A 24,780-nucleotide genomic window follows, 5' to 3' on the forward strand; every position below is an offset into this window, starting at 1 on the left:
AACTTTACATAAATTATCAGTTTACACATCAAAAGTGAACACATGAACATGAAAATTTAAGTGTGACAATAAAACATAAAGTGAGGATCAATGACAGAACATTCCTGTTCACTGCACCTTACAGAAACCTACAAAAATTAACAATAGAGCAATTAAACATAGAAAGCATTGTATTTTAAAGAAGACAGAAAAATGGCAAATAAAAAAATAATACAATTTTAAGACGTTTTGTACTCGCTGTATATGTGACATCATCAGAACTGATGATGATTGGGACCAGATGCCTGGGGTGGAAAAACATTTCTGGGCGTCTTCTTTGCCTGTTTATGTTAGAAGTAGAAAAAAATAGTCAGCAATGTCATAGAATCAGTTGATGTTGGCATTAACTATGAAKCTGTTWTAAGTGTGGACTTAAGGAGACAAACYACCTTAAAATCTTTCCATCCATGATCTGAACACACCGATCCAGGGTGGTGAGGGGGGCTGGTGGTGCCCATCTCCAGCAGCCATCAGATGAGAGGCAGGGTTCACCCTGGACAGGTCACCAGTCCATCACAGGGCCCTGAAAGCCAACAACAAATAAAAAAAATGAAAGATAAATGTTAGATTAACAAGGAGAGAAAAATTCTTTCCAGTTATCTTTAAATCAAATCATGTTTATTAARCACTTGGTGTTGGTAACACAGCAGTTTTTGTTGTTGAAAATGTAGCTAGCTCCTCAGTGAAAAAACAAACTTACATCATGAAGACGATGTGGAGGTTCATCTTCAGAGCTGGTTGGTGAKCTGGTGGAGACAGAGCTTCTTCTGAGACAGAAAAGTCTTTAGTTTCCCAACACCTGATTTCTCTGGCTTCCTCTTTCATCTTCATTTGCTTAGTTAGACTGCAAACATATGTTGAAGATAAAAACATTGATGAGCAAGTTATAACAACAACCTCACAATATCAAAGTCTCTCCGTCTTATGGAGCTTAATTAAAACCAGGTTATGTTTATGAATAAAAGTATAAGTCGCAACAAACAGCCTCCATGCAGTTATAACATAAAGCTGAATGATTCCTATTGTAGTAATCATACAAGTCACAATAAAATTGATAAATTATTTAAGAAACCAACGTAAGTTATATATCTTTACTGCACTGTTTATAGTTAAATGAAGATAATTAATAAGCAAACTTACCACCAGCTAGCAACACTTAGCAGCCTTCATCCCTCCGGGCTCCTTTTGTGACACACATTTCATTTCCATCRGTTGTTGTCCCGTTGTGTTGTCGTCTAACTCGGACTAGAACGTCACCAGCTTGAATTTACCAAAATTAGTAACTATTGTCGAGGCCCTCTCTACTTTTAAGGCAATATTATGCGAGTAAAAATGGCGAATTTGAACAGCGTCTGTTATCTTCCCTGCTTCAAGTTCTCTTTGGGGCGTTTTTTTTAAATAAATGAAAATGTGCAACACCGCCACCATCTGGTCTGGAGTGTGAACTGGAGCTAATGCCGCTGATTATAAGGTTTTACATCACACATCTGAAAATTGATTGGATACTTTCTTAAAAATTACATCACGATTATCATTTTTTTATAGTATGCAATTTTACTTAATAGTAAAAGATTATTAAGGCACTTAAAATACATATTCATTCATAATTTGTTCACTTAAAGTATACTTTTATTTAATATATTAAAAGTGTATTTTAGTACAATTATGTTTAAGTGTGTTTAAAGTTCTAATTTCGAAATTGGTACAAGTGTATTTTTAGTATACTTCAGATATACTTATAGGTAGTACACTTAATATTTAGTATACTTAAAGTGTACTTTCATAAATTTAAGTATGTTTGAAGTATACTAAAGTATACTTTTTTCCACCTTTTTTGTACATACAGCATTTGCTTTATTGTAAAGACAATAGGATCCACCTACACACCAAGTGGCTGGGGAGAATGTGGGTGGTGGGGAACCAATACTAATCAGGCTTAATTATTATATTTCATCATAACATATTTATGAGAGGCATGTTAATAGATATAACAAATACTAAAGTAAGAAATTTGCTCCAAAAATTAATTATTCTTTTTCAGTCTTCCCCACAGTCTTTTCATGTAAACAGAAAGCAACATCTTTGAGCAAATGGTAAATGATAAATAAACAGAAAATCAAGTGCTTAGTTTGGAGTCTGTTATTTACAACTATTAGATAGGAGGGACAAACAGCAGCAGATATAAAATATTGGAAATTAATGTCCCAGACCGTACCTGATGACTTTCACCGCTGGAAATAACTGAATGCTCAGATAAAGAAAAGTGGGCAACGTTCAACAGCGGATTATGGTTCCCCCGGTTTTATTTTGAAAATCTGCTGAGGAGGACTTAGTCGGCTCTGACGTCAGATGGATGCCAGTGACATCATTCTGAAGAAGTGGGGCTCTTAGACCCCTGAGCAGGTTAAAATGCTGATGAGCGGCCAGCGGAGCGCCGACTCACCGTCCGCCACCCTGCGGCTCACATAGACGGAGCGGCCAGAGCTTCTGAGCATCATGCTGGGCGCCAAACACAAGAAGAACCGGGCCGGGACGTCCGAACCAAAGGCCATCGATCCCCTGAGGAATCTGGGTGAGTGTTTTCCTCTTTTGGCCAAGACAATCTCTGAGCGTTTGCCAAACCTGGAACCGTCATGTCGTCTCTTTCGTGTGAGACTCAGAGGGTCAATCACAGCGCTGTGGTCATCCTGAAGCTGCAGAATCTCAGCAGGGAAACCGTCCAGGACCGGATAATGTTCCGTTCAAAGCGAACTGGAGCAGAAGGGATTACTGATGGGTTGAGGAGCTCTGAATCCACAAACACTGGCAGGAGAGGAGGCAGCTGGAGCGTTCAAACAGCAGCAGCATGTTTTTAACCATTACACATTAATTACTAAACATTTACAAAATGTTGCACATGAACATTAACCTAGTTGCTGTTTTTAACTACAGCTTACTAAAAATATAGTAGCACTGGAAAAAACGTCTATATAATTATGTGTTTATGGCAATGTGCGGCCATTTCAGTTCAATTCAATTCAGTTTATTTATGTAGCGCTAATTCATAACAAATGTCCTCTGAAGGCACTTTATAAAAATATTTCAATTCAATAATACATTCATTCTAACTGACCCTTTATGAAACTGTACATTACACTCGATTAATTATTGAAAGTAAATTAAAACGTTTCTAAGATAATCCAGCAGATTGCATGAGTCATTCACTCCTCCTGTTTATTGCAGTACTAAAACTTCCATCATCCTGTCAGAGACTCACTTTGTTCCCAGATGTGGAATCCACTACACAATGAAGCTTCTCTAGTCTCCTGTCAGATATTTGAATATTTTTCCTTTTGACACATTTTTCCTATTTGAGGGATGACTCCTCTGTTGTTCTCCACTCTGCTGAATCGTTGCTTCTTTGAACACATTCTACTGCGGTGAGTGAAAAGGTTTGTTGGCAGAATTTGTAATACACTGCTGGTTTAATGCCTACATTTTATGGGTAATTTTTAAATTTTCTACTTCCACCGACCATTTAAATATATTCAGAGGAGCTTCAGCTGCATGTGAAGCGAGATTCATTTTCCAGTGTGGGATGAACTGATTATAACTTGCCATCATGTGTGTCTGAGTCTGATATTACTGGGCTGAAGCATGGATCTTCAGCTCTGTTCAGTGAAGTGATGATTCATTGTCTTATTGGTTTGAACACTTTCAGACTAAACCACTGATACGCTATGTGAAATTGGAGTGAGTGCACATTAAATTTCCATGCATGCCTAACTACAGCCTGTGTGGGTAGTACACAGGATCTTTTAACATGTAGCTGTTTGTGTGTTCAGACATCTGAGTTCTTTCCTGCTAATCTGTTCCAAGATAGTCAGAGTAGTAATAATCCTTCGGACTGGCAGCAGAGAATTAGGTCCTGGATAAGTCCTCATCTGAATCCTGGCACCAGATTTAGAGCTGTATTTACTCAGATGGTGGATTGATGGGACCCTGACACTGACCAGGGAATTAAGACTTAAATCCCATTGTCTTCTGTTGTGCCCTCTCTTCTGTTATAGTATTATCCATTTTTACTAGGATAATCAATAGTATTACCTAGAAAAATACAGGATAAGATCTGCACAATATTGTAGAATCGTTATTGCAAGTGACATCATGTCTTCTCACTCTGCTTATTGATAATATTAGGAATTCAACTGCAGTTTTCTGGCCAATCATGGTCTTTTAAAAAACCTGATGTGCCAATTCAGTTTTTGGACAACTCTGATTTTCTTTTCTGAAATGTTGCTCAGAAGGTTACTGGATTACCAGTGGAGTGACTATTATGAACTGCAAACATGCAGACATGACCTGGTGAGTCTGTCAGTCACACTCTCTCACAGCAGAGCGACAGAGGAAGGATTGTGGCTGATTTTTAGATCTTTGCTGAGGAAGATAAGATTGGTGTAAGAATCAGCCGATCTTTTCTCCCAAAATAAAGAAAATCTGCATTGATTTATCATCTGTCCAATTTATCGATTCACCTCTATATAATATATCAGGCAGTGAGTGGTGATGGTGGAAGGAGGTCTGTGTGCCTTTCTTAATGCTGAGTAGGACCAGAATACGTTGAACTCCATATTATAATGGCTTGTGATGGTAAAATATTTAAAAATAGAAAATATAGCATTATTTTGTCATGATGATGGAACCAAATGCAGTAATGCAGAGGTGTCGAGTAGATTTGTAGATTTTTTTTTCCACAATACTTTTTTTAATACCAAAAATTGCAATTACTAACTGGCACAGGATTGAGAAAAAATATCAATTAAGTAGACATACTTTATATAAAATACATTTACAGTGACATAACACAACAAAAAAAAAGACAAAAAACATGGGGGAGGAGTAATTAAGGGTAAAACTAAATTATATAGGAATCAGAGGTACAGATGGTATCACTATTATTCATAAATACTGTCAAGCCCTGCTCAAGTACAGGTTAGTCAATAAAGTGTGCAGGTAGGTTTTGCATATATCTTAAAATGGTTGCCATATTTTATAAATGGTCTTACTTCTGCTTTGCATCCAATAGCTTATTTTCTCTATTGAAGCTATTGATTTCACAAAGCCATATTTTAATTGGAATGGGGGCATTGGATTTCCATTTTGTTGTAATACATTTCTTAGTAACTGCCAAAATATGGTTGTGACAACCTTCTTTAAAAGAAACTGGTTTAAAATGGTAAAATTTTACTTTACAATTTATTGTTAGCAGAGACCAGTAAGGGGGCAGGTGCTCAACAACAAAAAGGGCCCATCTAACCGCATTCTAGGACAGAATATTAACAAAGCCTCTCAGCTTTCAGAGTTAATAAACAATGATAAATTACAAAAATGTGACATATACAATGAATAATAATACCAAAAAAAAAAAAAAAAATTTGACCAAAAGGGCACTTGGGGGCAAGGAGCAAAAAGGGCAGGTGCTCAAGCCCCCCCAGCTCCCCGCTCTGCACGTGCCTGGTTGTTAGATGATAACATCTAAAAGTCACACTGTTCAGTACTGTTAATTGCTTGCTGTCTGCTTTGGATGGTCAGATCAGATGTAGGAAGTGCCTTACAAAGTAACAGAGGATAGCAGTCTGCAGCTATCAACAGGATCTCTACCCTGATTCTCATGAGATTCACTACCATACGCTCTCTGGCAATAACTATGTCCACACCAAACTCAGCTTACCATCACATGCCATCATATGTCTTTCTTCCCGTGTTCTTGTTCTTCCCAGGGATTCAGGATGATGAAGATGTGAAGCAGATGTTGCATGGTTCCAGCATGGTGAAGGTTCGATCAACTCGCTGGCAGAAACAACGTACCTTGAAGCTTCTGGATGATGGTGTGACTGTCTGGTGTCAGTCCCAGAAGACATCTAGCCGGGCCAAGGAGCAACAATCCTGTGAGTTAGTTTCTCTCTTACACATCTAGACAAAGTTCTGACAGGAAGGTACATGACATGCTGTGGGAAAGACACAGAAAACCCTGAGCTATTTTCATGATCTGAAGAACATTTTTTCAGATCGTATTTTCTTGGTCTTATTTTTTCAGTTCTTCCGTGGTGGAATCCAGATTAGACCCATTATGACAGCACACACAGTGTTTCACTGTTAACTCTGAAGCAAGGTTGATTCATTTCATTCAACAACAGTGTAGGAAAGAAATAAACGTTTTCATTTTCAGCATTAAATCTACTGAGTTTGTTACAGCAGCTTCATTTTAGAACTCATACAGTCACTACAAAGGAAACAGGAATGTCTAACATGGAAATGTCAATGCTCCTTCTTTTAACCAGGGCGACAGAAGGCTGTAGAGAGAAAGGAAAGTTTTGGTTGGGTTTAAAATAGGCATGCACAATAAATCAACATTTACATCAGTATTGGCCAATGTTAGTCAGCTTTTCATATTTGCATTGGTCCAATAAATAAAACTGGAATGTTTGTGAGTTGGGGGGGGGGGGCATTGTGGGGGTGTTTAACCAAAGCAGAAAATCAATGTGTGTGGTTGCTTTAACACTGTGTCCAAAATGTAGGGAAATATATATAATATTGGTTACTGTTACAGTTGGCAACAGTTGGCAACTGTTGGGCAACTGTTGCCAACTGGGTAACAGTTGGGTTCGATTCCCGGCCCAGGGATGGGTTCTCCTCCCACAGTCCAAAAACATGACTGTCAGGTTAATTGGTCTCTCTAAGTTCTTCTTAGATGTGTGTGTGCATGATTGTTTGTCCTGTCTGTCTCTGTGTTGACCTGTGATGGACTGGTCATCACAGGTCAACCCTGGACCTGGTGACCGGTCCAGGGTGACCCCGCCTCTCGGCTATTGATCTCTGATAGTCACCAGCACCCCTCCTGACCCCACTAGGGAGAAATGTAAGATGAAAGCCCACATCTTCACATGGGCGCCTCCCTAGTTTAACACTTGCTGTTCCAGTTTCACTGCATCTGCAGAGTGCAGGTCCAGTCTGGGGTGAAGGAGACATCTGAACCTTTGATACAGAACAAATTTAAAAATACATGTTTTCAGCTGTTACCAAAGTCTCTTGTTTTCTATGCCTTGTTGGGTCATGTGAATCGCTAGTTGATTTCATACCTTAACAAAGGTTTACTGACTTTTTTTTTGTTTTACTTGAAAATCATGAAACAGCATATGCTGAGTCATGTTCTGCTGCAGTTGTAGACATTTTCTAGCTCCGTCTTGTTGAGATCTTGGTTAAGGTTTGGGAGCCATGTCTGGAGGATATAGCACTACGATTGTATTGCTGCTGGGTGTGTTCTGTAAAACATCAGTACAGTGTGTCTATTTTGGTTGAACTTAAATGCTACTTGCTGCATTCGAAGTACCCAGTCCCTGCTGCACCATCTAAGGGGAGCCTACCTTGATTACAGAGTTGGAGCTTATTTTAAGATGCTCGCCTATCCTGTTGCAGTTCAAACATTTAAGATTATAGAACACTGGAAGCTGGGAGGGTCTGTGGTTTGATGCCATATTATTATCAGAAGATTTGACTCTTTTTTAACTTGACAAGTAAAGCAGGTCTGCTGAGATGTGAGAATATGACCTCTGGAGCCCAGGGGTCTATCTGGTTTTCTTGAATGTTGTAGATTGTCCAATTTTAAGTCAGAACCTGTCGATTTATCCTAATTAATTTAATCACACAAAAAACACTCAGATTGTGTTTGTGAAAAAAAAAGTCTGCAGATGCAAGTGATCATCATGTGGACAACACACAGTGAGAACCTATCATTCATGTTCTGTGTGTAATTAGTGCCACTTAGTTTAGATCCCAGGGGCTGGCTGTAGCGCAGCTGGGTGGCCCTACTCCTTAGCTCCTCGCCCCTGTGGCTTTCAGTCAAGTAGAATCAAAGGTCGAAATTAGAAACCCCAGCTCGGTTGGAGACCGCCTGAGCACATTTAAGGGGTATGGTTGTCTTCTTGTTTAATTTGGAAGAGTTTAAAGGACAAGTTTGGCTTTTTATAGGAGACATTACTGGAGTGCTCACAGCAGTCTGACACTGAAGCTGTGTCAGCTTGGAGAATAGAATAAGAATTTTTCTAAAGAGCTGAGCTGAAGGCTACTCACAATAGGACCTGTTTAGAGGAACGTTTTGTCATCTAAAATACTCTGTCAGCTCTGATTCAGAGTATAAGCCTCTTATTCAGGCCTTTAAGGGTAACTTTAAAGGCCTGTTGTGAGGAGAAGTGACCTTTGACCCTTTGAAAAATCATCTGTTGATTGTTGCTGCAGAGGTTACAGGGCATCTGGTTATCCATGCTTACTGGACACCACTTTTCTGTTTGTCAGAGCTGAAGGTGTTTTCTGAGCTGTCTGGTATGTTTGCAACCAAAGGAACTGATGCACTGCAGAAACACAAAATCTTACAAAGTATTTTGGTCTAGTTTCTAGTGCAAATATATTAGTACTCTGGAAATAAGACAAAACTAACTTACAAGCTAACTTTAAGTCAATAGTTTCTTACTATTAATGAAAAAGTACTAGTTACATTGACATTATTTCACTTAACGTGTTTAGGAAAAATGTTTTTCGTTTTGGGAGAGAACGATACACTGAAATCAATCAGAGAAATGCACATTTGTCTTCACATATTTTATTTAGAAAATCAGAGTAAATAGCTGCATCTGAGAAAAGAAAAGCAAGAGAGAAGAAGGAAGAAGTGAAACTTAACACATAAAATTCTCCTTTTATATCTTATCAGTCACGTACTCGGTGCTTTCCACAGATCTCTTTCCTGTAGAGAGTTTCTCTCAGTTTCTCCCATCTCTGGTTACCTGGTACCTCTGTCCCTAAATCAAACCTGGTTCAAAGGAGTTTCGGTTGGAAAGAGAAGAAAAATAATCTGCACTGAAAACTCCGTTATCTGTTCCAAAAGTATAACACTTGCTCAGAAACCTTCATTCATTCTTCCCAGTAAATAAACAAAAGTTTTATTTTCCAAGATGCATGCTAAAATGTTTAGTTATAAATAAAATTAAGAGCCAATGTGCCAGTGTAATGATTTTGTTGCATCTATTTTATTTGCAATCAAGGATTTTTTTCTGTGCACATACCTCTATAGCAGAGCTATGCACCTAAAATAGATCAACACAGTTCAGTGCAGCCAGACAGTTGTAGATTTGATTCCACCTCCTCCCTGCCACATGCCTCTGGGCAAGGAACTTAACGGCAAGCTGCGTGCATGTAGTTAGACTAGGTAAACTTCCATAGGTCCCACTTTGTGTCAAAAATCTGGTTTTACTTCTTTTCCTAAAGCAAGCCACAGATGTTCTCCTCCTGGACTAAATATCTCATTATAAAAGATTCTCCATTATCCTTATTCTTGTTCCTCCACTCTGCTTTTCCATCCCGTAGTCTCTGTCATGGAAGTAGAGTGTGTTCGTGAAGGTTGCCAGTCAGAAACCCTGCGGCGGATGGCAGGCTCAGTGCCAGAGGGTCGATGTTTGACGGTGGTCTTCAAAGGACCCCGGAAGAGCCTGGATCTCCTGTGCAGCAGTCAGGAGGAGGCCCAGCATTGGGCCCGAGGCATCTGCACTCTGCAGGAGAGAGTGGACAACATGACCCACAAAGAGAAACTTGACCAATATCCTTCAACTGCCTGACTCACAACGTCCAACACAAACATCAGAGCTAAGCTGTTTTCCATGTTTCTTGTCTATATTAAATCAAGTATGAGTGGAACTGCAGCAGCTGCCTCCTTAACCATGTCTGTGTCACTTGGATCCATGCTTATCTGAGTCGGGCTGATCAGAACCGTGATGACAAGATGAGCTATGAGGAGGTGCAGACACTGCTGCGTATGATCAATGTTGACCTTAGTGATCAGTACGCTCGCAGCCTCTTCCAGGTAGAGCCGCCACAGCTGTGACCGTCTGCTGGCCAACAACACAACACTTACAGCCTGGCTCTGTCTAACCCACAGAAATGTGATCAGTCTGCTGATGGACGTCTAGACCACGAGGAGATCGAAGTGTTCTGCAAGGAGTTGCTACGACGACCAGAGCTGGATGCTGTCTTCATTCGTTACTCTGCCAACAGCTGTGTCCTTTCCACTGTGGACCTGAGGGACTTCCTGAGGGAGCAGGGGGAGGATGCCTCCCTGACACATGCTCAGAGCCTCATCCTCACCTACGAACTCAACGAGTGGGGTGTGCTATCTTATTAATTAGGAACTACTATGTTCAAACATTTACAGTTGAAATCAGAGTCAAAAACATTTAATTCTTTCTGTCTGACATAAACATTTCCTGTCGTTACTCAAGCTAAGATGACCTTGCCTTTTAGCTAAATGTGAAAAGCCCAGATTCTGGTGCCTTTATGCCTCTGTGTTGATTCTAATTCACAACATTTAAGTTAACTGGAAAATGAAAGCAACATGTTAAGACTAAAGCTTGGAAGTTGAAGCTTAGGTCAGCCCAGTGGACAATGGTAGCACCAATTAGTGACAAATAGCTTAAGATAACCAAAATCAATGCTAAGGAGTGATCATAACGAAACCACTGACTCGGTTGCGGTTTCATTGTATTACTTGTGCTTTCAGAGCTGAAAGCACAACTCACACCAGTCACACTCAGGAAATACTAGTAAGTCGCCTCTAAGCTGGAAAAAATATTATTGTATTTAAGAAGCTTAAATAATTTACTTAATCTTTATTGACCCAAAACAGGAAATGTTTAGTTGGATTTTGTCTTTTTAGACAGAGCATCTTTATATCTGGGTTCAGCTATGATTAAACCACCCTCCTAATGAAGATCTTAAAATTAATCTCTAAAACTGAGAGTATTGACCCTCAGGAGGAGACAGGGATACTATGATTGTTTATGTCTGATTGTTTACTGAATTTATTTAATAATTTCTTATTTGTACCGTTTACCTTCTGCAGCCCAGAGAAATCAGTTCATGACCCCCAATGGTTTCACAATGTACATGCTGTCTAAGGAGAACTGTGTGTTTAACCCCGAACACTTAAGAGTTTACCAAGATATGAACCAGCCGCTGTCACATTACTTCATCTCCTCATCACACAACACCTACCTCACCAAGGACCAGCTGACCGGAGACAGCAGCACAGATCCGTACATACGGTGAGCAGCATCCTGTAAGGCAGGGGTCTCAAACTCAATTTACCCGGGGGCCGCTGGAGGCAGAGTCTGAGTGAGGCTGGGCCGCATAAAGGATTCCACAAAAAACATTTTAAAAATATCCTCAAATGTCATCACCATTTAATTATTTCATGAACTGCAAGCTTTGGCTTTGACAAAGACATAATGAGGGTGTAACTAAATTTAGGGTGCGTTCACACTGCAGCCGGAAGTGACCCAATTCTGATTTTTTTTTGTCAAATCAGATTTTTTTTTTTGCCGGGCTGTTCACACAGCCACACTTTATGCGACCTGTATGCATTCTGCAGTCTGAACGGGCAAACGACCTGAAAGTGAGCCGCATGCGCAGTAGAAGGCGCAATAGCGTCAGCGTTTTTAGTGTTCTGCAACTGCCATAAGAAGAAGTGCTCAGTGTTTGCGGAAGTAAACATGGAGGCTAACGGTGGAGCTTAGCTTACATATTTGAAGTTGTCCAACCGGAGCAGCATATTAACAACTTAATCTTCATTATAGTACATCATAGTTGTTTTTCTTCCCGCTTGCGTGTATCAGGACGCAGAATTTGTTGAGAATCAGTGACGTTCAGTTCGGATGAATGCGGCCTGAACGTTAAGTTGTATTTGAATCGGATACGTACCGGATATGGGTCACATTCGAAAAGAATCTGACCTGTGCTGTTCACACTGTCATGAAAAGATCGGATACAGGTCGCATTACGTCAAAAAAAAAAAAAAAAATCGAAATTGGGTTACTTTAGGCTTCAGTGTGAACTTGGCGTCGCTCTTGTTCTATTTTTTTTAAGTCTTTAGCCAGCTAGCAAAGTATGGAGAACGTCTCGACGCGTGACGTCATTGCGGCAGATGACGAGCAGCCCGGTAGCCGTCGCCTTTCACTGCGTTTTATCGTGTCATTTGTTAATGGTAGAAAGTACCAGAATGGCGACTGCAGGGAAGAGCAACTGGTACCGGACTGGTCCATCATCCGCCTGGTACCGGACTGTTCCATCATCCACCGCACTATTGTTACAAGCTTAGTGTGCATGAAGTCAGTGTAGCTTAGCCTAGTACCGAATGTCAGCCATGACGAGGAACGGCGGGCGGGATTTCCTTCAGAGGTCCGCTCACCCTGTGGGCCGCACTAATATTATACTGTCATATCACGGTGGGGGCCACGAGACATCGTCCTGCGGGCCGCAATTGGCCCGCGGGCCGCGAGAATGAGACCTCTGCTTAAGACGTCACTACAGTTAAAAAGAACTGAAAACCTGGACAATGAGCCTAATTTGCTCATGTTCTGTCTCATCAACTTCTCATATTCCTTCATTCCAGGTGGCAGAGCAGTTTATAAATTATGTTGGGACTTGAAAAAACTACTCCAGTGATGTTTTGTGAGAAGGAATAAAGAACATTTCAGATAGGTAACAGGGTGAATGCATATGACTAATAAATGCATATAACGCTTTTCTAGTACTAATACCCAATTACTCCCACTTATTGACACATGCATGTGCAGATTGCTAGGCAACTTGGGGTTACCCAGGGGTATATTAATATGGAAAGCTCCTAAGTGATTTTGTTGGCTTTTCACAGTTTGCGTTCATTACTTTTTAAGTATAGGCTGTAAATTATGGTACTTGCTGCCTAAAGAGAGAAGATGGGATTTACAGCTCTTTGAAGTGAACCGGTTCTAGTGGATTCTTCAGTTTAAAAGAACCCATTTTAATGATTATTTGTTTCTTGAATCTAGCATTAGGTAAGTAAAAGATCCACTATCTAATAAAGATCCACTTACTATTACAAACAATTTGGAGAGAGTAGTTAACCTATATGCTAGTTTTAGAGAGATGGAGGAAGCCAGAGTATCCTGAGAACAAACCAATGCAGAGCAGCCCCAGGTTTGAAACAGGAACCTTCGGGCTACAGGATGACAATCAGTCAAGTTTATTTGTATGGCACATTTTGGCAACAAGGCAGTTCAAAGTTCTTTACATCATAAAAATACAAAATTAAAATAATAAAAACCACCATGGAGTCAATAATTGAGAAACCAGTAACAAACATTGCGTTTTGATGAGTGCCATTGTCAAACTCATCAATACACATTACATTTTGGTCAATGTTCCAGCAACTGTGAATCAAAGGAAACTCGGACAAGTGAGATTGTTCCAGTGAAGTTGTTCCAGATTTGTGGTGCATAGAAGCTGAATGCTGCTTCTTCATGTTTGGTTCTGGGGATGCAGAGCAGAACCAGAAGGCCTGAGAGGTCTGGGAGGTTGATACAACAGCAGATCTTTAATGTATTGTGGTGCTAAGCCGTTCAGTGATTTATAAACTAACAAATGCATTTTAAAGTGTATTTTCTGATTTACAGGGAACCAGTGGAAGGACTTTAGAACTGGGTGATGTGCTCTATCTTCCTGGCTTTAGTCAGAACGCCAGCAGCAGCATTCTGGATCAGCTGCAGCTGGAGGCCTGGTTTTTTAGGCAGACCTGTGATGACACTGTTGCAGTGTTGTCACAGACAACAGAACATTTTGTGATTGTAGCTGTTTTGCTAAGTGAGTCATGGAGATAGACTTTTAAAGACATCAGAGAAATTATAGATTGCATAGATTTTCAAGAATATCACATAACGTTTTTGTCCCTCTGGTTTTGGGCTTGTCAACATGGATGTTGAAATTTCCTACAATTATTAAATAGTCATAATCAACGCATAGCTGTTAAAAAGTTCATTAAAGTCAATGAAGAAATTTTCCACATACTTTTGTGTCTTGTACAGTTAGTGTCTACAAGCTACCACTTGTTTTTGAGAGAGCTCGTTTATGGCCTTCTACCTCAATTCCCAGGTATTCAAAAGAGTTGAACTGACCTGAGAAAACCTTTATAGTGAATCATGCCATATGGCAGCAACCCCTCCTCTTCTTTATGTTTCCTGTTCTCACTTGAAAAAATTTAATTAGGATCCATTGATTTAATTAGTGTAGGTGATTCATTATTTTCATTCAACCATATTTCTGTCAGAAACCCAACAGCAATATTATGCTCAGTGATGTTTTCATTAAGTAATAGTCATTTTGCCGATAGTAGTTTTATATTTAGCAGAGCCAGTTTAAGTGATTTGGTGGCAGATAGTTCATTAATTTCAGGTTGCTTTAGACAGGGTAGGAGTCTGAGGTTGGATTTTAGATCACTGCATTTAGGTTTTCTGTTTTTTGTTCATTTTCTGATAGTGATCTGGACAGGCAGTGTTCTGCATGGTGCTGCTGAAGGGGCCAGATGCATTCTGGAGGAAGATGGGTCTAAAGCAACTATCTGGACCCCAGTCTCAGACCTCTGAATGGTGGATGCTCTGGGGAATCAGAGACAGGTGGTTTTGATGAAGTAAAGTCAGCTATGTGAGCACTAAGAATAGAAGTACCAAGCAGAACGTTATTGTTCATTTTATATGTGAATTTAAGAAACCCAGGTTCAGAAGGTACATTTCTTCTGAGATGTGTTGGGACTTTTAACAAAGGAGTGAGGGGGCTGACGGAGGGTTAAGAGGGATGGGAGGGCAACCTCCCACTCCATCTCCAGCTGATGTTTTGAACATTTTATCCGCAGATTTAAGATACTCAAGTCCAGGTGAAGACATTTTTTCTGAGGACATGAGACGTTCAAAGGACTGTAGTGGGAGGAGAGCTGTCTCCAGTTGATGTTTTATCAGTTTGTTTAGGACACGGAGGGTTCCATCCTAATCAAATAGGATTAGAGCCTGTTCTTCTGAAGTGGTCATCACATTGCTGTTCTTGTTGATAAAATGAAAAAGGTTTGCAGTAAGTAGCTTTGTCCCATGTTATTTAAAATAGTGTCCGCCTCGTCTGAAGAGATGATGACACTCCATGGAGAGCCTGTGGTTGTCAGTGAGCTGGCAGAGAGTTTTTATGAGACTTTTGTCAATCAATCATGTGTTCATCTTATGACTCCTGTCGATGTTTGAAGGTGAGGTTTCCTCGTAGTGTCCTGTTGAAGTGCAGTAGATCTGGGGGGGGGGATACTTTGGCTCAGAGCTGGCCACTCTGATTTGTCTAAGTGAGAGGTTCTTCTGCTTAGTTGTCTCGTAAAATTCAAAGTGTGAGACTTTTTTTCGGTTTAGCTCCCAGAGAGTTCCAAGGTGAGCTGCTTGGTGAGGTGCATGTGATCTGTTTTTAACAAGAGTTGCTTCATTTCCAGAAGCAGCAGTTTCTCGATATTCACTTCCAGCTGCTGAATCTTCTGTTCTACTGACTTTGTATAATAATGAGCTGGTCATTGTTTTGCGTCATTAGTTGGGTTGAACCTGGATTAATCTTGGTATTTGTCTCCAGTAGATGAATCTTTATTTCTACTGATTGAAGTATTTGTGTAATATTGCTGATATCTCTGGTGTCTGCCAGAGGCATCTTGCTCTGGTTCAGCTTGGAAGTAGAAAAACGAAAGTAGTAATCCAGTTATGAGGTTGATATAATAGTAACAGAATATATAAAATAACTTTAACAGGCAAAACTATTAGGTTGAGGGAGAGTAGGATAAGCTCCTTCAGCTGTCACTGATGCAGTCCTCACAGTTGCTCCACAGTGGAATGAGACTTTTCTCATTCAAGGTCTAAAACTGCATTCAGATGCTGCTGCATTTGTTTCGGTTCAAACTTATAGTGCCATACTCTTATTTTTTATTGTTCTAAGTCTTGGCGGGATATTTCAATTAAAAATGAAGAACAAAACTTACAAAAGTAACAGGGAACACAGAGAGCCAAAACAGTGCAAAAAAAGGAATCCAGGACACAAAGACAACAGGGAAGTGACAGGAAAATAACAGGGTTATATCCTGTTATATCTCCGTAGTAACAGGGGATATGTTTTCCCTCTCACCTAGGAGAATTTAAAAAAAAAGGTATATAAGTACTGGGAGAGTGAATGCTGGAACAATAGACCTGGCTGATTGACTAGCTGAGGGGAAAGAGCTGATGAGAGAGAGAGAAAGTAGCACAGGGGATGAGGAAATGAATCTAACACTAAGGCATAACCAAACATAGGAAACATAATTAAACTAGAGTAACTAGGAATAACTAGATTCAAGAACTAAACATAATAAAGTAGAATGAGTAAGAAAGGACTGAACTAAACTAGAATCATTAAATCCAACTCCAAAACAACAACCCGGGATTCTAATACTTCAGAGTCCTGTTTCCACATTTTAGAGAGGAATATTACACACAATTCATCACTGCATGTGATGTTTTGAATTAAAAGGTGACAATTTGGAAATGTTTGGGTTTTGTTTTGTCTTTATTGAAAATGTAAAGGAAATAGTACAGCAAGGCACAATCAGACATTCAGGAACAATACAGTTTGAAATAATAAACTCAACAGACAAAAACTAACTGACAGAAAAGTAAAACAGAAATGTTACAAATGCAAGAGTAATTTCAGATCTTAATTTAAGATATGAACATATTGGTATAAATATCAGGCTTTTGTGTTGTTGCAACATTTAAGCATTTCCTTAAATAAAATTATTTAACTTAAAACATTTTTACAAATGGATGAATACACTTGTGAATACAAAACCAGAAAAAAATATGGCTTTGTAATCTGGCATATTTTTGTTTTTGTTGTTGTTTTTTAAACAAAAAACAACAACAAAGGATTTAAATGTTAGCCAGATGATTTAATTGTTAATATCATAATTTGACCCTTCATCCCCTGTTAGTTTTATTATATCAAAACTTAAAAGCAGAATAGATTTTATGTACAAGATCCAGTTTTGAAAGTCTTTGTCTAAAAATATTAATAAAGTTGCAGTTGAACAAAAAACACTTTCTGTTGTCTCAACATCTCAGTCATAAGACTTACAGGAATTGGTATATATATCATTTCTGAATGTGCCCTCTGTGATCTGTGTCAGAGCTCTGAGTCACGGCTGTCGCTGTGTGGAGCTGGACTGTTGGGATGGAGACGGAGGAGAACCCATCATCTATCACGGTCACACGCTCACATCCAAAGTGCCCTTTGTGGAGGTGATCAAGACCATCAACGAGTACGCCTTTAAGGTGAGGACCTCAACATCCATCCGTTTCTCAACCTCCTGCTCTCCATCCATTACACTACTGCCATTTATTCTCCATAGATATACAGAATCTATGGGCAGAATAAATAGAGTAGCTTCTGTCCAAGAGTTGTTGTTGTCCTGAATTCATCCTGATCATCATGCTCTGAACATCCCTGTTGTTTCTCTGTGTTTTTACTGTATATTTTTAGATTTATTTAAATATAATTATTTATTTATTTGCACTGCCTTTAAGAGTTGCTATTCTTTACGTTTTGTTGTGCTTTCTTGCACAATGACAATAAAATAAATCTGATTCTGAAATAGAGCAGTCTTTATTTAACTTACTTAAATAGATAACTTTCTAAAATATTTATTTCATATACAAATAAATATTTGCTGACCTCTGACCTGTTGAGGTAGTTCTGACTGTTTGTGGTGATTGGGCTCCCCCAGGCGTCTCTCTACCCTCTGATCCTGTCTCTGGAGAATCACTGCTCCGTGGAGCAGCAAGCTGTGATGGCTCGACACCTCAAAGCCATCCTGGGGGACAAGCTACTCCTGAAGCCCCTCTCTGGGCTGAAATCATCTTCTTTGCCAAGTCCAGAGGTAGATAAACTAACTGAAAAGAAGCTTATTTCATTTGTTTTAAAGGTCAGAAGTTGTACACAGAGATATTTGTACTTTCTGGAAGTCCAAAAAGATTGAGAATGAATTTGTTGAAATCTAATAGCAAAGTTAAAGGGAAGAATATTTATTTTCTGAAGGCCACTGCTGTTGAAAGTTGATGTGGAATGTTGGTTGGATGTGCAGGATCTGAAGGGTAAAATCCTGGTGAAGGGTAAGAAGGAGAAGGTGGTGGAAGAATATCCGTCCAGTTCTTCAGACTTGGACTCATCAGAAGAGGAAGGCAGCTGTGGAAAGTCCTCTGGAAAGAAAGACAAGAAGGTATAGCACCAGCGGTTCCCCTTCAGTAGCCTTTGACTCTGATTTGGTCACAGACTTTGGCATTTTACTTATTAAATGACTTATTTATTTACTTATTAAAAGGTGAGTTAGGAGTGAGCATTTTTAATAATGCGATAAATATTTGTGGCCCCAGCCAGGAGTATCCAGGCTGAGTCTGGAGCTGTCAGAGCTGGTGGTGTACACTCGCAGTGTTCCCTTTAAAAGCTTTGAACATGCTGCCAAAAATCCGTCAACTGACATGTGTTCATTCTCTGAGAGTGAAGCCCTCAGGCTCATCAAGGACTCAGGTAGGATTTATGTTCAAAACCTGTAGATCATTACAACCAGGGTCTGTTCTTAACTTACATGTAAACCAATGGTCTCAAAGTCCTACAACTTCTAGACCAGTGGTTCTTAACCTTTTTGAGGTACCGAACCCCCTAGTTGCATATGCGCATTCACTGAACCCTTCTTATTCCAACCCGACCCCTCCACCCCCGAAACACAAAAGACTTTGCGGTATTCTGATTTAGTAATGTAATTATATTAGCCGTGTTACCACCCCCACACCACTAGAGGCAGTAGCAACCCCGAAAAGATGCGACTAAGGAGCAGATTTAGAATATAGAATTTGGTAAAAACTGTGAGCTTTGCTTAAGTAATTAAAGACAAAAGTTCAAATCCATGCTGAGAGTGGAACTCCTTCAATCAGTGCTCCTCTGCAGCTCTGATTGGCTAAGCAATGCAACGTGATCCTCTGATTGGCTAAGCAATGTAACGTGATCCTCTGCAGCAAGTGATGGCAAAGCGGCGCGTCATCACGACTTTACACAAGTGTGTCTTTACCTCCGCGGCAGAGGCTCCGCCGAACCCCTGAGACCGACTCACCGAACCCCTGGGGTTCGATCGAACCCAGGTTAAGAACCACTGATCTAACCCTAACCCTTTCCTACACATCTGAGTTAAATGGCTAAACTGCCTCCCTAGAATGTAGTCAGGTTCTACAGAGATCTGCTACTGATCATGTCATCAATATCATATTGGAGACGGGTGTGCTGAACCAGACACATCTAAAAGTTCGGAGACACCGGTCCTTGAGGACAAGAGTTTGAGACTACTGAGCAAAGAGTGTCAACTAAGAGAGTGTTCCTTGTCCTGCTGCTGCAGGGATGCATTTTGTACGTCTCAACTGTCACCAGATCAGCAGGATCTATCCATCAGGCCAGCGCCTTCAGTCGTCCAACTACAACCCTCAGGAGATGTGGAACGCTGGCTGTCAAATTGGTAAGAGCAACATACCAAGAATCCTGGGGCAAACATCTGACCAGACGGTTTAGTCTCCACTGGTCCAATATGATTGGTCAGAAAGGATCTTTGCAAACAATCATCATATGGGTTCCTAGATTAGGGGTTTAAGCAATTTAGCAAAAAAATGAAAGAAAGTTGTCAGACGTTTTATGTAAGAAACACAATATAATTTGTTAAAACGTGACCAAAAAAATGAGCATTTCTGGTGAAGATGCAGTGTAAATGCTGCAAGATGAAATTTTTTTGATGAAAATCGCGAAAGCATTTGAAATCAAGAAGACTCACGGAAATGTAAGAAATGGGTGAAGGCAGCAGAAGTAAGCAAAAATCCTCAGAACACAAAGAAAAAATTTTGAAAAGGAGGGAAACTTTCAGTCAATCCAAAAATCCTAGTTAAAGAGAATTAGACATTTGTGCAAGATCACAGCTTTAGCTGTTAATTCATACAATGAGCTAACATTGTATCTTAGCTCATTGTCGGCCTTCTATTACCTGAAGGACATCTCCAGGATTAGAGGACTGATGTCTCAGTGAGATCTAGAGAAACTCATCCATGTGTTTATCTTTAGTTGCATTGATTACTGCTGCATTATGGTCCAGTGAAGAAACTGCAACAGCGTCTTCCCAGGTCTGTCCAACAAATCAATCAAACAGCTGCAGCTGATCCAGAACGCTGCTGCTGCTGCTCTCACTAAAACCAGGAAGATAGTCCTTGCACGCACAAGTGACACCCCTTTCCTAATCCATAGGGTTCAATATGACGTTGGTCCACCTTTGCAGCTAGAACAGCTTCATCTCTTCTGGGAAGGCTGTCCACAAGGTTTAGGAGTCTTCCAGAAGTGCATTTGTGAGGTCACATACTGATAACTGATTGATTGGTAACACTTGAAGTCTATCAAGTGGTCCCGAACTTGATAGAGTTCATAGATCCCAATGCGCTTCACACTACATTCAGCCATTCCACCCACCCATTCACACACTGATGGTGGTCCTCTGACCGTTATGCTGGACCATTATGCAGCAGGCAAGGCGAGGAAAGTGGCTACCCAAGGACACAACAAAAGTAACGGACAGAGTGGGGATTGACGTGCTAAATGTTCTCTCTCTCTCTCTCTCTCTCTCTCTCTCTCTCTTTCTCTCTCTCTTTCTCTCTCTCGCTTTCTCCCACTTTTTCTTTCTCTCTTTCTGTGACGTAAAGAAATGCATCAGCCCATTGGGAAAATGCCTGGTAGTTCAGCCACACATTAATCTAATCTAGCAGAGTAATGAATGTGTTCCTCAATAAGCATGTTCTCTCACAGCTCACCCCCTAGTGGACAACTCATGATACTGCTGTGATGTGTCCTCTAGTTGCTCTGAATTTCCAGACGTCCGGTGAGCCGATGGATCTAAATCAAGGCCGGTTTTTGCAGAATGGTCTTTGTGGATTTGTCCTAAAGCCCCCTTTCATGAGACAGCCCAGCACCTCCTTCAACCCAGAGAATGTTGGAGGTGGTCCAGCCCACAGACCCCTGCTGCTCACTGTTCGGGTAAAGTGGAACATTATTATTTCATGAACATATGTAAAAACAGAACTGTAAGCTTTATTCTACTGATGATCAGTGAATTTAAATGCAGCATATTTCTGATCTGTACTTTATTTTTCTACTCAGATTTTCCATTTTGGATGCAGAACCTGATTAGATCTTTTTTTTGTCCTCATTCATAAAGCTCTAGCACTTTCTTTTTACCATCATTGCAAATATTTATATTGGCTAGGACACTTGTAATTCAGAGGAGTTTTCTGATGTAATAAATATAAAATGATTTTAAAAGTAATGAGGACCACTTCCATTCTTCATTTGTATCTTCTCTGTTGTTTTGGTGCTGAAGGTTATTTCAGCTCAGCAGCTACCTAAACCTGAGTGGGACAAACCCAGCTCCATAGTGGACCCTCAGGTGTGGGTGGAGATCCATGGAGTTCCCATTGACAACATTAAGAAGAAAACTCATCATGTGGACAACAATGGTACCAATAGTGAATGAGAGTGTCCAACTGCAGGAACATGCTACATGTTTGACTGACTGACTGTTTGTTTTAGGCTTCAACCCACGCTGGGACTGTACGTTTAACTTCACCATTCACGTACCTGACCTGGCTCTGGTCCGCTTTGTAGTGGAGGATCATGACTATACCTCTAGTAATGACTTCTTGGGGCAGTTTACACTACCTTTCACCAGTCTTCGCACAGGTGTGTGTGTACACATGTACAGTATTTTGTCAAACCTATTTGCTCTTCTGCCTTGACTCACATATGAGCTTAAGTCACATCCCTTTCCTAATCCATAGAGTTCAATATGACGTTGGTCCACCTTTGCAGCTAGATTTTGTGAGGTCACATACTGATGTTGGACGAGAAGGCCTGGCTTCTCATCCATCAGAGTCTGATTCCCTCCACTCTAATTCATCCCACAGGTGTTCTATAGGGTTGAGGTCAGGACTCTGTGCAGTCCAGTCAGGTTCATCCACACCAGACTCACCATCCATGTCTTTATGAACCTTACTTTGTGCTCTGGTTCACAGTCATGTTGGAAGAGGAAGAGGCCAGCTCCAAACTTTACCACTGCATACAACACTTTGTATTGCACTTGGTGATGTATGACATGGATGCAGCTGCTCCACCGTGGAGGAGCATCCTGTCACAGTTCCACACTGGAGTTCAGAGCTTCTGAGAGCGAGCGATTCTTTCATAAATGTTTGTGAAAACAGTCTGTATACCGAGGTGCTTCATTTTATACACTTGTAGCTATGAAAGATTGAAACATCTGATTCTAATAATTTGGATGGGTGAGCAAATAATTCTGGCAATACAGTGTAGTTTAAAATGGAGACGTGAAGCAAAGACATGCTAAGGGTTCCCAGGTTGTGAGCCTAACTGTATCTTGACTGTGTCTCTTGTCTACAGGTTATCGCCATGTGCGCCTGCTGAAGCTGGACGGCTCCAGCCTCTCTCCTGCCTCTCTCTTCATCCATGTTAAGATCACTCCCACCTAGTCATCAGCTGAACCTTCAGCTCAATCATAGGTCAAGCCATCAGCTGAACACGACCTCTTCACCCTATTGGAAGTGGGAGGCTTGATCAGTATTTGTGCCTGGATATGATTACAGGATCAGGATCCTGACTGTCTCTTGTGATTAATCCAGGTGGATCCTGTTTATGAGCATTTCTGTTGGGTCAGTTGATTTCTTTTGACACTAAGTTGGAGGTTTTTGAGAAGCATGTATTCAAATGAATGCCTGTAAAAATCACATTCACTGTGGTTGGTGGATACTTGAAGGCAGATATATCTGGTATGAAGTATGTTTACACTGTTTTATTCCATGAGACAATGATCCAGTCTTGATGTTTTGAAATATGAAGTATTTTTATCTAATCTCAATAAGACTTGAAAATTGTTTACTGTGTTAATTTAATAGCACACATTTTTTCTGGAGTAGATATTTATCTAAAACTATAAGTTGTATTTTTTCTAATGGCTTTAGATTACGGTAGTTTTATTTCGCTGACTTGTTCCGTTGTAAAGGTGGCAGACCTCTGATCTAAATGAATCTAGGATCAATATCAGGTTTTCTTCTTTCTAACCTTGTGTCCAATCATATTTCATTCACTCATTCCTGACGCTGATTAACTTGATTTATTTTCTTCAGGTTTGTTTGTTGCCTAAAATATTTTCATATATTGCTAAAGTGGTAATGCTTTATTTATTTTCAGTTAATCCTGTTTGATTTTCACATGAAATTCTTGTAGAAATGTGCAGCATTCCACTGTATCCTAGCGAACTAGTTTTTTTCTATCAGATGTTATGTGTATTTTATGCTTATTCGTGTTTTATATATAATAAGAAGTACTATGACTATATCTGTTCTTTAAGTCATGTGACTTAAAGAAGGTGACAGAAGAAACATCATCTGCTGTAAATCTGCGTGTGAACGTTTCAACAAACTTTCTATCTTACGAATCCTGTCCTTCATTGTCAATATTTTTGTTTGACCATTTCTGTGTATGATTACACACAATGAAAGACATTCACACAAATGAATGAGTTGATCAGATCTTTGCCCTTTTTTCAGATTTTTCCTTCAAGAACAAGACTTCCCATTCATGTTTGAGATTGGTCACATTAAGTATTTCTTTGTTGTTTTTTTAAGAACCTTTCAAATATTTTCATTGGCTACTTTCTCACTTGTTTTCATGTAAAGACTTACTGCGTTTTAGAGGAATAATTTATATTTTTGATTGTTTTAAACTTTGCAACTCTGACAGAAATTGTCAAGAGGAAAGGCTCCTAAAGCAAAACCTGCATGAAAACCAGTTTTTATCACTATCTAGTTTTTTATCAGTAGAGTTCCGGAAATACATTTACCATTTCTGTCAGAAGTTACTCTGTTGGACGAAGAAATCCTGTATTTTAGCACCAGCAAGGTTATACCTAAAATGATATTAGCTGAGTTTTAAGAAACCCTTAATGGATCGAGTGAATGGTGGTGCACACCTGAGCCGCTTAGATCATTTTAGGGGGAAAATACAGACCTTAATACTCATCAAGGGGGCTGAGAACAGAAATGAGTGACAATATAGTCAAAATCTGAAGAAAAACAAATTAACCTTCTGAAAACCTAAAAACTTACTGAACTCTGTTTTGGCACATTACAAGAAATAAGCAAAATATAGGAGAACTACTTGGATCACTGTAAACAGGAACACTAATCTGTAAAAGACAAGTAAGATGGAACTAGAGCAATAAAACAAGCTGTAATTTATTGTGTGTAAGATTTGATATCAGATCAGTTACTTCTGTTCCTCTAGACGTTTGTCCTCAAAGATCAATAAATCATCCCTTATTGACTTATTGTGACTTTTATGCAGCTGTTTGTTTATATTCTCCAGAATGTGTCGCACAGTAGAAATTTGTTTTTACTTTTTAAGTGTGGTTTTTATTGAGTGTTTTCGCTGCATGTTTTGTTTTTTTTATTCACTGTGGACTCCGAGAACTAATGGCTGATGCCAGTCACCTGCGCGGGGTGGGCGTGCCCATAGGCCGCGTACCTGGAACCTGCAAGGCGCAGTGTGTTTTAAAAGGCAGAGGACTTCGCGTTGAGAAGAGAGAGGAAAAAGCAAGAAGAACCTAAGAAGGGTCGTGACGGAGGACTGCGACCCCGAACGAGTTGACAGCAGAGATACAGTCAGTGGGAGCGACGTGTAGAGCCGACAGTGGGCAGAGGGGGAACTCTGCCC

The 24,780-nt window shown here is 40.0% G+C and overlaps 1 protein-coding gene across 1 annotated transcript; it reads left to right on the plus strand.

Annotated features, from left to right (window-relative positions):
• Positions 1 to 1,901: 1,901 nt before the first annotated feature.
• Positions 1,902 to 24,395, plus strand: LOC103482122 (1-phosphatidylinositol 4,5-bisphosphate phosphodiesterase delta-3-A). The gene is made up of 15 exons (XM_008438074.2): positions 1,902 to 2,611; positions 5,799 to 5,966; positions 9,436 to 9,664; positions 9,799 to 9,928; positions 10,004 to 10,229; positions 10,964 to 11,165; positions 17,108 to 17,252; positions 17,705 to 17,857; positions 18,062 to 18,196; positions 18,351 to 18,504; positions 19,364 to 19,480; positions 20,855 to 21,033; positions 21,377 to 21,512; positions 21,586 to 21,735; positions 22,450 to 24,395. Exons 1-15 carry the CDS (start codon positions 2,536 to 2,538, stop codon positions 22,536 to 22,538), a joined length of 2,289 nt encoding a protein of 762 aa, XP_008436296.1. The 5' UTR covers positions 1,902 to 2,535; the 3' UTR covers positions 22,539 to 24,395.
• Positions 24,396 to 24,780: the final 385 nt, after the last annotated feature.

This window comes from Poecilia reticulata, linkage group LG19, assembly GCF_000633615.1.
Source record: "Poecilia reticulata strain Guanapo linkage group LG19, Guppy_female_1.0+MT, whole genome shotgun sequence".
NCBI classification, from domain to species: Eukaryota; Metazoa; Chordata; class Actinopteri; order Cyprinodontiformes; family Poeciliidae; genus Poecilia; species Poecilia reticulata.